Here is a 12,934-nt window from a genome sequence, read left to right on the forward strand (position 1 = left end):
GCATAGCAGTGTAAATGTATGCTATGTCTTCTAATGATTGTTGAACTGAATCATGTGACCTGAGGCGGGCTCAGCTGGACAGATGTTCCTGATAATGGCATGTGAGTGAGTGACTCCAGCTGTGTATGTCCCTGCAGACTCTGGACTTCCCCTTGGAGGAGCGCCTCAGTCTGGCAGATCTGACGCTGGCACTGGACAACGAGCTGCTGGTCAGCGGGAACGGCATCCACCAGGCGGCGCTCATCTCCTACAAGATCGAGATCCAGCACCTGCAGTAGGTTTGATGAACTTTCCAAGGAAACGCAGGGCGCTGCTCAAGGCGGGGCTGGAGCAGCGCCCTGTGCTGCGTCTGCAGGTTTAGGATTTAGTGTCCTGTGTTTAACTTTAAATCAGTTGTTTTTGTGCTCGTGCCTCATGTCGCCTCATTCCTACATACAGCACAGCATTTAGATGTCACAACTCCTCCCTCTCTCCCACACTGAGATTTCAGGGGCTCATCTAAGGCTCAGTACTAAAATCAGAAGAGTTTAGCCTCCTCAGACAGTCCTGTCCTGGATTATTGATGTCTCCACTGATAATGACCTGTAATAATCACAGATTGATCTGGTATGTTGGGATTTCTGGGAGTGCTCTGAGCTTCAGTCTGAAGCTCTTGGTAGCTGGTTGGTGACGATGATGTTTGTGCTGCTCTGACCTCCGCAGTGACGGAGCAGAGCTCTGTGACGAGGAGCTGAACCCTGAGCTCTCTGTCGTCTGTGTTCAGGGAGGTGGCCGAGCAGGCCTGCAGGGAGCGCGACAAGGTGAAGGCCGACCTGGAGCGGGCCGACCGCAGGAATCTGCAGCTGGTCAGAGAGGTGGACGACCGGCACGCCAGCATGGAGACACTCAACCAGAGCCGGATCAGGTAAGGGTCGGGCTCTGTGCCTGCTGCGCTCTACACTGATAGCACGATTGCCGCCGTGTGCACGTGTGCTGACGAGCCGCTCTGTGATTGGCAGGGACCTGGAGCAGGACTTCCGCGATAGGCTGACGACTCTGCGCAGCGAGACAGAGCAGGAGAGCGAGGCGCTGCTGCAGCACATAGAGCGAGAGCGCGGCGCTCTGCAGGAGGAGCTGCAGCTGCTCAGAGCGCAGGAGGTGGAACTACAGGAGGAGCTCTGCAGCGCCGTGCAGGTGTGCTACACCGCTTCTCCTCTGTCATGTTTAGTCACAGGTCCCCATCAGGACGAGCAGTTTGTGATCAGTCGTTTAGATCGGTTATTGAAAATCAGAGGCGTGAAGCGCTGAGCGCGTCCTGTCGTTTCAGGAGAACGGTCGTCTGGAGGAGGAGCTGAACGCTGTGAAGATGAAGCTGACTGAAGCCGAAGGCTCAGCGAGGCGACTGCAGAGAGACCTGGACCAGATGCTGAGTGACAAGGTGAGCAAAGAAAGCCTTTACGCCGCCGCCGAGGTTAAACGCCAGGTTACGGCCAGAGCTCGGTCTGACTCACAGCGTCATCAGTCGGCTCCGTTCTCACGCTGTGCGCCTCTGACACCTAATCTTACGTCACGCGTCCCAGAGTTTATCTGTTCTTCTTCCAGTTTTGTCGTTAAACGAGCGACAGCAGCTCCCGGCTGTAATGAGGAAAAAATGTTTTCAGCCAGCAAACTGTGACAGAAGAGTTTGAAAGTCTTCCAACTTGTTCAGCAAATTTATCAGATTTAAAGACGGGAGCAGGAGTGAGGCGTGAAGGGAAAGGAGGCGGAGTTTACCTGAAGTGGGAGAAACGAGTAAGACGGTGGAGAGTGGGTCAGCTGCTGCTCCACACTCCGTGAGACTCGCCAGAGGTGATTGGATCGCTTCTGTGATGTCACAGTGAAGATGAGCGGGTGACCGCCACTTCCTGCACCTCGTCTGGCAATCTCACGTGACCTGAGCGCCTTCAAAATAAAAGCTGCAGGTGACTACAGCGCGAAGCTGGTTGGTGGTCTCTACGTGGATCGCGACTGCAGATGAAGCATTTCCTCCTCTTGTTTTCAGACCTTGTTCGGACTCAGGGCTGGATTCAGACGGGATCACACGGAAAATTAAAAACGTTCACGAACAGAAAACCTGATGAACAGAGTTCACTGATTGTAATTTTAAAGGTTGTGGATCAATCATGAACTTACTGCTGGTGAAGTATTCCTTATAACAGCCGTTAGTATCAAAGCTAATATAATGAATTACAGCTTTTATTTGTTTGACTGTGGGGCCCCCTGCAGTACCCCTGCAGTACCCCAGTACTCTGGGTAAGTGACCCAGGACACAGGTGCTCTGGGTGACGTGATGCACGGAAAGAAAAGAATGCGTTTCCATAACTAGATCACATGTAGCAGCTTTAATTCACACACCTGACAGCGCTGTTAGCGAGGGATGTAAGACGCGCTACAGCGAGACGCCAAACGTCAGACCATAAACTCTGATGTGTGGGTGTGTGCATGTGTGTCGATGACACACTGCAGCTGGTGTTGGGTAACTCCAGCTTGTTTCTGATGAATGATTAATGAAGCTTTCCTCTGACTTGGTTTCTCCGTGACTTTACGTTTCGGTTTAAAGCAGCTGATGATCGACTGACTGCTGTTTTTGTTTTGGCAGTTTGGCGGTTTGGACCCGTCCAGCGTTGGTCTGAGTCATGAGGAAAGATTCTCTGAAATCATCAAAGAGTACGAGCAGCAGTGCCGGGTAAGACCGACCGCCTTAAATTGTCACGCTTTTATTTTGAAGGGCACGATGATTTTGCAGAAACAATCTGTTTGAAGCACATTTCATTTACAGACCTGAGTGTTGGTGTGGTGATGAGGCAGCGGTCTGCAGCTTTGAATGTAAGCTGTGAAGTGTTGGACTATGTGTCCTCTCAGCCAATCAAACGCAGGCAGGCAGCAAACGTTAATACTGAGGCCGTGTAGAGACCACAGCAGGTGAAGGCTTCCCAGGAAACGGATGACAGGAAGTCCTTTCAAATTAAAATGTAATTTTAATTACACAGCAAATATAAACTAGAAAGTGCATTTTCTGAAGAAACTGCAGTGTGAATGCTGAAATCTGAATGTATGCACTGAAATGAATTAATTGCTGAATTTTAAGTTAAAAAAATTTGAATGAGATAAAAAAAACAGAATTTAACCTGAAAACAAAGGTGCTGAACTGCTAAACGTTGACGTTTACACAGAAGAAGAAGTTGGAAAATAGCTGAAAATGTTTTAATTGTAAATTAGAAAAACCTAAGAAATGAGAAAAGAAAATTTAAAGTCAGAAAACATCTGAATGAATATTAAAAGTTCACATTCTTTTTACTCATTCAGTGATTCAATGTGATCCCTCCACTTGGATCCACACAGTTTAAAACGTTTGCATCTCTGAGCTTTGAAAGACTCGGTGTTGGAAAGAGAACAACGATGGCGACGTTGAGGGTAAAATGATGGCTGTAGAGCAAACACTGGACACAGCAGCAGTTGAAAGAGACGTGTTTAAGATGAATCTTGGCAGAGTGAGCTCGTTAGGCAGGCAGCTGTGAGCCTGGTTGCCAGAGCATCTCTGCTGCTGAGGATCAATTCATCGAGTCACCAGCCTCAGGGGGGCAGCTGTAAAAACAGCTGTTTGGACATCATCGTGTCACATGTGCATTGCAGCCAAACAGCTGTTTCCTCTGTATTTGCATTTAGGCAGGTACAGGACTGTGTGTATCAGCACTGAAAGTGTGTGTGTGTGTGTGTGTGTGTGTGTGTGTGTGTGTGTGTCGCGTTCAGGAGCTGCAGGACAGAAATGATGAGCTGAGCTCAGAGTTGGAGCTGCTGAAGAATCAGAGGAGAAACAGGAAGTGCAGACGGCGTGCTGGAGCCGCCAACGCGCTGAGCTGGAACCAGCAACACTCGGAGTCAGACTCAGGTAACACAACGACACACAAATACACACAAAAGCTCCTGACACGACAAACCCGTTCACCCTCTAGGCTTTGTGAAAAACAGCAGACAGACGCACTAAAGTGAACCCGTTCCTGTCAGGAGAGGGCGCCGCTGTGCCTGAATCTAGAAAACCGTCCAATAAAAATGCTCGATTCACATTGCAGAAAACCGTCCAATAAAAACGCTCGATTCACATTGGGGGGGGTGTCCAAAGGCTGCGTCCTCCTGAGGCCGCATCTGATTACGTCACAGCGACGCGCTGAAGGCTGTCCAAATTCGTAGACTCCTCCGAATGCAGCCGACAAATGCGTCCTTCATTTCCCCAGATTTGAAGGATGGGTCGGGTGTGTCCTTCGTGGCCCACCATATCCCAGAATTCATAGCGCGGACCAGACAATTTCAGTTTCCAACAATGGCGGCAGCTAGTTAGTTTTAATATTACTCTTATTATTCTTATTATTCTTTCTGGGTCACAAAATAAACTTTTAACATATTTTTAGGCGAGAATGTAGCTGTGTAAACCTCAAATATCTGCTCAGTTTATCAGGACATCACATATTTGCAAAAGTGCTTCGATGTTTTCAGACACGTCTGTTACCCACCAGCTCGACAGCTGACCCAGGACAACAGCGAACTCCCTGCACATCGTTGTCAGGCCCCCCCGTGGTCTTCGCTACTCAGGTTAAACATGATATACGAGTCACTCGGATAACTTAAAAATGTTATTGTTTGGCTTTTTCAGTGTTTTGTTTGTTTGTGAGTAAATCAGTTTGGCTGAGATTAAAGTTATTAGATTAGATTAAATAAAACTTTATTAATCCCCCGGGTGGTTTTCACACAGCTGAATAAACGTCAAACAGAAAACTGATTAAACAGAAGTGTGAGACGGCCGAGTTTTTTAAATTCCACCGAGACGCAAATTCAAAGGTCTTCTGAGGACCCGGCCCACGTAGACCACGAAGGCCGGGTCCTCAGGGGGACGCAGCCCATGAATTTGGACACAGCTATTGATGTCAAAGCTGACTGCTGGTTGCTCAGTTTTATCTCCTCTAATCAGACGCACAAAAACTCTCACGAAAGTTTGTCAGACACAAAAATGAGAGAGAAGCAAACAAATGTCCAGATCACCGATCGGTCGATTGGTTGGTTCATGTTTTCTTGTCTGACGTGAACATGAGGCTGTAAAACCTGCTGAGAGACTTTAACTGGATTTACAGGTAAGGTGTGGACACGCCCACACACAGACCCACAGGTTTCAGTCTCGGTGTGAATTAATCATGTCTCTTGGTAAGTGTGTGTGTGTGTGTGTGTGTGTGTGTGTGTGTGTGTGTGTTCCGGTTTCTCAGAGCTGGTTTGGTCTTTGTGTTTTTGTTTAGACTCGGGCGTGAAGCACTGCTCGTCTCCTCGGGTCAGGAAGAAACTGGAGCCGGCTGATAAAGCAGGTGACACACACACACACACACACACACTCAGTCACACAGGGCTGTATGTGATTGGCTGAGCCAGCCTCCTGAGACTTCCTGTGATTACTTAGTTACTCCCACTCGTTATACTGCTCGTTACATGTTTCTCTGTAAAATGAAACGCGCTGTCTCATAATCACCATTTAACAATAAACACCTGAGGCTGCAGCCCCACATACACCAACACACGTGACCTCACTCATGTATGAACACAAATCAGACATGAGACTTCAAAGCGGTCGTCATGGTGATTCTACTGTAGAAATATGGACAGGTAGAAACGGAGGCTCATCATCTGTCACCTGCTGAGTTCAGCAGCGGCTCACTTTATCACGGTGCTGGTCTGGGGTCAGCATTCACTCGGCTTTAGCGTCACTCTGGGTTCTTGGCTAGCTGCAGTATGATGCAGTTGTTTCAGTCCTGGAGCAGTGTCCGCTTCACCATCACGCTCTCGTGCAATAAAACTCAAAGTTACGTCCACGCTGACCGTGTTACTGTTCTCCTGCAACACCTGGAATCAGCTGATCGTAGCCAGAGTGCAGGAACCTATAAGTGGGATCGAGCAGGCAGGCTAACGATTCCAAGGAACTCGACTACGGCAACATGTGAACCAAAATTTTGATTGGAGCCCCACCCCTCTTTCTCTCTCTCTCTCAGCTCTGTGCTCATTGGACGACTCGGGCCCGGCCGTCAGCATCCAGACTGAACTGGCCCTGGAACAGCTGAAGCAGAAACACGAGGAGGAGCTGCAGCAGCTCAACATCCAGCTGGAGACGCAGGTCACACACACACACACACACACACACACACACACACACATCGCACGCAGTGTGTAGCCTTCAGACCATGACACTTGCTCCTCCTCCTCCTCCACAGATGAACTACTACGAGCGCAGCTTGGAGAAGATGAGGCAGAGCATGGAGGTGGAGCGGAAGGACATCTCTCAGGCCTTCAAGGTAAGGAAGGTGTCGCACTAAAAGCTGTCGTACCAGAAACAAAGTTCCTGCGACGGGACACCGTCAGAGACGGCTGCACACTGCTCGTCTCTGACGTTTCCACTTTTGTTCAGATGTCCCAGTTTAAAGGAATGGAGTCCTGCTGGTTCCCAGTATCCCTGCTTTCCTCCACATTTGAACTGAACTTTAAATCCACGTCAGGACGGTGCTGCAGCAGGTGCAGCAGGTGGAGCTGAACCTTGGAGGCAGCTGAACTTAAATTTTCTGGTTTTATTCTCACCTGTGTGTCAGCTGGAGATCAGCGAGCTGGAGGAGCAGAAGTCTCAGGTGGAGCAGCAGGTGAAGCAGCTGAAGGAGACCGTGGACAAACTGCAGACTCAGATCCAGCATGGAGGAGGGCGGAGCAACGAGCAGGAGCGCAGGTAACGTTACCTATCTGAGGATTTGTACCTCAGGCTGTGGGACCCGCTCTGTTTCTGACCTTTGACCCCGGTTATGCTCCCAGGATGCAGCGGGAGCGCGCCGAGCTGGAGCAGAACTTCGCCAGAGAGATCGGTAACCTGGTGCAGCGGCTGAGCGCTGAGAAGGACCAGCTGGAGGCGGAGCTGAAGCTGAAGATGGATCAGGAGGTGATGCTGGTCAGGTAGGTGATGACCTCATAAAAACGTCAGCGGAGGTGTGATGATACCCGATGACATCATCACTGAGTGCCGACATGTAGCCTGACCCTGCATCAAACGTTTAAACCAATCATGAAGCTCGACTCTTTACCTGAGTCTGTCTCACACGGTCGACACTCCACCCATTCAAACCTCACACTTAGTTTAGCAGCCTTCCTGTGACTATCAAAATAAAAGCTCTGAGACATAAAAGCTTAGGCCAGGGGTCGGCAACCCGTGGCTCCGGAGCTGCATGCGGCTCTTTAGTCTTTATTTTGCGGCTCCGCGTGGTTTGGGAAAATAAATTAAAGTATTTAGCTGAAGTGTATTTTATTTGTTTGTTTCTTTTTTACCTTGTAGTTCTAAACTGGAAGATTATTGTGATATTGAAATATAAAAATAAAATTATATTTTATTATTTTTCATCGCTCAAAATAAGCGTCACACTCGCGGAAGCCGGTGTACCCGCCGAAACGCCGTGCATTTATCGAGACTTTCAACCCCAGGTAGGCCAATTATGGATCTTCGGATCCACATTATGTCAGCAGCTGTTCTCCACCGTGAACTATGTTAAAAACAAACACCGCTCACGCCTCACAGACGACAGCTTACAGTCCTGTAAAGATGAAAGTGACTTCGTACAGCCCCGACCTGCAGACGCTGTGCGCAGAGGTTCAGGAGCAGAAGTCCCGTTGTAAACATATCACGGCAGACCCGACGATGTTTGCATGAACACGCTTTTCACACACGGTTGCTGTGCGCACACAGCCGGCTGTAGCTTTGCAGCTCACAGCCCGACACATACCAACACAACAGCAGAGAGAGCGCAGAGGTTAAGGCGGCGAGGCGTGATTGCGGGTGCCGCTCAGATGAGTCCGCCCCCCCTGTAGCGGCGCTGCAGACCACGCCCCGCCATTGCGGGTGCCGCTCAGGTGCCCCCCCCCTGCAGCGGCGCTGCAGACCACGCCCCGCCACACACATTAACCAGGTAAAATACATATTTAGGCAGAATTTTGCAAATATCTATTTTTCATTTTTCAGCAGCATAGTGCTTTTTTTCCAATTATTTTTTAAAAGTCAGGTCAAGGCTCCAAAAGCCCAAAGGCGATATAAGGGTGGCTCACAACAGTTTTTGTTTGCTGGATCATTTTAGTTCAGCTTTCCTTTTGTTATATTTCTTTAAGAGTTCAAAATGTGTTAATTACATAAATAAAATGTAATTTTCTCTGTAGCACTTCATGGATTTCATAAGCACAGCACACCTTAGTTGCTCTGTGGATTCTTTTAAAAAGCAGTTAAAAACTTTTCTGTTCAAACAAGCCTTTTGTTGATCCACGTATTTTAAATTCTTTACATTGTGTATAATGTCTATTGATTGTATTGTTTATTTTAATATTTGTGTGCAGCACTTTGTGACTGCCTGTCTGTGAAAAGCGCTTAATAAATAAACTTTACTTACTTTAGTTGTTCACACAAAGCATAAAGGTAAAACAACAACATATACAGTGTTATCTTCGTTTTAGATTTCAAAAACTATTTGCGGCTCCCAGTGTTTGCTTTTGCGTGGAAACCGGGTCCAAGTGGCTCTTTGGGTGTTAAAGGTTGCCGACCCCTGGCTTAGGTGCTCTGAGTTCCTGTTTTTTCAAAATAAAATGAACCGACACAGTTCCTGTTGTTGTTGTTGTACGTGCATGTTGAATTATGGACGCTTGGCTGGTTTTGCGTCTCCTGGAGCAGGGAGGAGTCAGAGCAGCAGCTCGCTCACATGAAGATGCAGCACGGTGAAGCTCAGCGCCGCCTCCTGCACCAGCTCCACCAGGAACGCCGGCGGCTGCAGGAGCAGAGAGGATTCTGGGAGAGGAGGCTCGTGCAGGCGGAGCAGGAGAAACTGTGCAGTGAGGAGCGAGCCCGGGAAGAGAAGAGGAGCATGGAGGAACGGCAAGAGGAAGAGGTCCGGCTCCTGAAAGAGCAAGTCTCCGGTTTGCAGGATGTCCTGCGGGCGTCCAGCCAATCAGAGGCCAATTTGAAGGAGGACCTAGAGGCGTCTTACAGGCGGAGCGGGGAGCTGGAGGCTCGGCTGGAGGAGGCCTGCGCGCAGCTGGAGGAGAGTATCGCCTTCTTGGAGTCTCAGGAGCTTCTGAACAAACGCCTGGCCTCGGAGAAGAGCTCGGCGGAGGGGGAGCTGCTGCTAGCGAGGAGCAGGGAGGAGGAGCTTCAGGTTCAGGTGTCCCACACAAAGGCTGAGCTGGAGGAGCTGCAGGCTGCGTCCGCGTGCCTCCTGCAGGACCGAGAGGAGGCGGCAGGAAGCTGCAACCGGCTCTCCTGCACCGTCGCCCAGCAACAGGCTCAGCTCCGAGCCCGCGAGCACACGGTCTCCTCCCTCAGGGCGGAGCTGGAGAACCTGCAGGAGGCGCTCAGGAGCAAAGCTGAGTCAGTTTCCAGACTTGCGGCTGAACTGGACTCTCTTAAGACGGACCGCGCCCGGCTGATCCAGGACCTGAAGGAGCAGGCCATGGCCGTGGACCACCTGCAGCTGCAGCTGGACGGCGTCTCCGAGGAGCTGGACCGGAGGAGGAGCGGCGAGGAGACCCTGCAGGAGGCTCTGGAGCAGGAGCAGAGCCGGACCTCGCTGCTCCGGTCCAGCCTGGCGGAGGAGAAGGAGGAGGTGTGGCGTCTGAGCCAGGAGAACGGGACTTACATCCGGCTCACCGACCAGCTCTCCACCCAGATCGTGGAGATGGAGGAGGAGATCTCTTCTCTCAGAGACCACCTCCGAGACCTCAGCTCCCAGCTCAACGACACCGCTGACCTGGTCCTGGAGCTCCGCAAGCAGCTCAACGCCAAGACCGGTCAGGTCGAGCCGGCGAGCAGCGAGCAGCTCCTCCAGCTGCAGACCGCTCTGCGGGACTCCGAGAGCCGGCAGAGGACGGTGGAGGAAGACTTGGAGAGGGAGAAGAAGAAGATGACGAAGCAGCTGCTGGAGCTAGAGGACCTGGTTCTGGCTCTGGAAGAGCTGGTGGAGCCGGCCGGTGCACGCAGGTTTGTGGAGCATGAGCCGGACCGGAGACCGGAGACTAACCTCCGTCTGCCTGACCCACAATGCACTGCTGCAGACTGACCCTTCACCCCATCGCTAACCGAATGACATCATCTAAATGCATGAAAATACTTATCACTGACTCCGCCCTCCTCCTGTCTGTCCTTTTCTTTCCTTAAATTCTTTCTTCATAATTCAAGTCTGTTTGATCTGATTGACGATGATGATGATGATGATGACGATGACGTGTGGAGCCTCTGTGCTCTCGGTTTGTGAAACCAGACGAAGCCTCGCCCACTGCTGGCTGCAGCGATGGTGCCCACCTGTGCAGGTGCTGAGCTGAAGATATTAATAACGGCTTCCTTTGGTTTCTGAGCCGCCTCCTCCGACCACAGCGTGTTTCAGTTTGTGCACCATCGCTTGTATGAATATAGCGCGTGTTCACAGCGCTGGCTGAGCTGCTGTCCAATCACGACGCTGCGTTTGTCTGAGGTGCAGAGCGCGGTTCTGATTCTGTGTTTTGGGCCGCAGGACTCAGCTGGAGGAGGTCCGATCAGAGAACGCAGCGCTCCAGGAGAGACTCGGCGCCCTGCAGCAGGAAGTCCACAAGATGGAGGATGAGGTTGCCAAGAAGAGGTGAGCGCCGCTGCTCTAGCTGCAGCTCACGCCTGAGGCTGCGCAGGTGTGCAGGCAGGTGGTTGTTTCTGAGCAGGTGAGGCAGAACCTGCTGTCATCTGATTGGCTAAAGGTGACCATGGGCCGTGATGAGTCAGGAGCTCAGCGTAAACCTGAGATAGCTTGACCCGGTTTACTCTCCTCTGGTCTCGGCATCCTTCTAATGTTGTCGCCCTTTAATGTTAAATTTAATAATTTAATGCTGCAGAGCCACATGACGCCGTCTTCTCCTCCTGCAGGAGGAAACTGGAGGAGATGGAGAGAGAACACGAGAGAAGCAGAGAAGAAGAAGAGAGGCTGCACAGAGAGGTGAGCGCTGACCAAACTCCACTGAAATATCTGCTGATTTAAGCCGAGGTGTTTGTGACCCGTCTGCACCAGACTCAGATTTCTCTTGATTTTACAAACACGTTTATGTCTGTGTCGCTCAGGGTTTAATACTTTAAATGTAATCCGATTACACTGCTTCTGATTCTCCAAACCAGGATATGTCTGGTTCAGGTTTTAGAAATCCAGATTATGGTTGATGATGATGATGATGATGATGTGTGCAGAACTCCAGATATCGTGAGGAGGTTCTGGATCTGAGCAGCAGGAACCTGCAGCTGAGCACCGACAACGCTGAGCTCAGCACCCGTCTCCGTGGAGACCAGGAATCAGTCCGTATGCTGCACGAGCGCCTAGCGACGGTTTCTAAGGAGCAGGAAGAGGAGCATGTGACGGTAAGCTGAGCGTCGATGATGCTCACACTTGTCGCTTTTGTTTTTTCTTCACTCGTTTCACTTTAGATTTTACCGGTGGCGAGGTGTCGCCACTCCGCTACGGCAGCGCGGAGACCCCAGTGTGTGAACGGGATGGGTCGAGAATGTGGCGACGAGTGTATCTGCCGTGAGCTCTGACGGATGAACGGTTTCTGCTGTTTCAGGTGCGGCGGCTGCAGGACGCAGCGCTGCAGCACGAGCGGGAGAAGCTGCAACTGCAGGCGTCCTGGACACAGGAGAAACAGCTGCTGGAGGCGGAGCTTAGCACCTCCAAGGAGAAGGTAGGAGGTTCTGAATTAAAACTGTGCAGGATCCCAGCTCAGAGCTGTTAATGAGGTCAACAAGGACACTCACCTCGCTGTGCTTCATTCTCAGCTGGAGCGCCAGCCGGTGCTGGAGGCGGAGCTCAGCGCCGTGACTCTGAAGCTGCAATGGGTGGAGGAGGACAAGGCCAAACTGCTGAGAGACGCCGATGAGCGAAATACAAAGGTCGATATCGCAGACATTAAATGTGAAAAACAAGAAAATGCACAGCAACACCTGCAGCTTTAACGCAGGACAGGTTTAACCCTCGGGGTCAAAGGTCAGGCCACGTCACACTCCGCTCTTTCAGCCATGCGTGAAGGCGTTTGGACGAGGTCGTCGAGTGGACGTTAGTGTTAGCTAGCTTTAAGCCTCAGTCTGTGTCACATGATCACAGAGCCTTTTATTCCTTCAGGTGGAGAAGCTGCAGCAGAGCGTGCTGTCTCTGGAGTCGGAGGCGGAGCTCCTTCGCTCTCAGCTTGCCACCATCAGTCAGGAGAAACTCAGCCACGCCCAGGATGCGACGGAGCTACAGAGGAAGTTGCAGGAGGCTCAGAGCAGGGTGAGCCCGCCACCTCTGACATCGCCACGTTGACTATGACTGGACTGCGGCCCCATCATTCTGATTGGCTGCTTCCTGTTTCAGGTGGAGGAGTTGGAGGCCGGTGTCAGGAAGCTGATGAGGGAGAAGGAGGAGCTCCGACAGGCGCTGCAGGAGCAGGAGGAGCAGGCCTCTGTCACTCTGCAGGAAGAGACCTGCAAACTGAGAGTCCAGAACCAGGAGCTCCAACACCAGGTACTGTCCAGGTGCAGCTGGGGGGGCGGGGTCTGCTCAAGATTCTTAAAGCTGATTGGTCGATGTTTGCTCAGCTCTCAGAGCTGCAGGTGGAAAATGTGAAGGTCCACAAACTGAGCGAGGAGCAGAAGGAGCTGAAGAGCAGACTGAGTGAGGCGGAGGAGGCCCGGATCCAGGCCCAGGACCAGGTCTGCAGGGGGGTCCAATCAGATAAGAGTTTTATCAACAGGAACCAGGGCTGCAGCGAGTCTTTGACTGTTTCGAAACCAATTTGTTTCCGTACAAATTCTTTCAATGCTTCGTCATCATGGAAACGTTTGCGACTAAAACCAGGCCTGCAGTATAATTCATCCATCCAT

The 12,934-nt window shown here is 51.1% G+C and overlaps 1 protein-coding gene across 5 annotated transcripts in view; it reads left to right on the forward strand.

Moving 5' to 3' along the window:
- The window catches only part of ninl (ninein-like), a 36,979-nt gene that overhangs the window by 20,539 nt on the left and 3,506 nt on the right, over positions 1 to 12,934 (forward strand). For 3 of the 5 annotated variants that reach the window (XM_042228860.1, XM_042228862.1, XM_042228863.1), the window contains 20 exons: positions 138 to 274; positions 764 to 904; positions 999 to 1,173; positions 1,307 to 1,417; positions 2,618 to 2,704; positions 3,769 to 3,907; positions 5,301 to 5,366; positions 6,045 to 6,166; positions 6,264 to 6,344; positions 6,636 to 6,766; positions 6,850 to 6,987; positions 8,741 to 10,042; positions 10,572 to 10,676; positions 10,955 to 11,024; positions 11,270 to 11,437; positions 11,641 to 11,757; positions 11,852 to 11,965; positions 12,195 to 12,341; positions 12,426 to 12,575; positions 12,650 to 12,763. In XM_042228860.1, coding sequence (XP_042084794.1) covers positions 138 to 274; positions 764 to 904; positions 999 to 1,173; positions 1,307 to 1,417; positions 2,618 to 2,704; positions 3,769 to 3,907; positions 5,301 to 5,366; positions 6,045 to 6,166; positions 6,264 to 6,344; positions 6,636 to 6,766; positions 6,850 to 6,987; positions 8,741 to 10,042; positions 10,572 to 10,676; positions 10,955 to 11,024; positions 11,270 to 11,437; positions 11,641 to 11,757; positions 11,852 to 11,965; positions 12,195 to 12,341; positions 12,426 to 12,575; positions 12,650 to 12,763 — 3,615 coding nt within the window. The remainder of the gene's footprint in view (positions 1 to 137; positions 275 to 763; positions 905 to 998; positions 1,174 to 1,306; positions 1,418 to 2,617; positions 2,705 to 3,768; positions 3,908 to 5,300; positions 5,367 to 6,044; positions 6,167 to 6,263; positions 6,345 to 6,635; positions 6,767 to 6,849; positions 6,988 to 8,740; positions 10,043 to 10,571; positions 10,677 to 10,954; positions 11,025 to 11,269; positions 11,438 to 11,640; positions 11,758 to 11,851; positions 11,966 to 12,194; positions 12,342 to 12,425; positions 12,576 to 12,649; positions 12,764 to 12,934) is intronic. The other 2 variants (XM_042228861.1, XM_042228864.1) reach the window with 2 other exon arrangements.

The sequence above is a fragment of the Haplochromis burtoni genome, unplaced genomic scaffold, assembly GCF_018398535.1.
Source record: "Haplochromis burtoni strain Fernald_Lab_line unplaced genomic scaffold, NCSU_Asbu1 Contig_359, whole genome shotgun sequence".
NCBI classification, from domain to species: Eukaryota; Metazoa; Chordata; class Actinopteri; order Cichliformes; family Cichlidae; genus Haplochromis; species Haplochromis burtoni.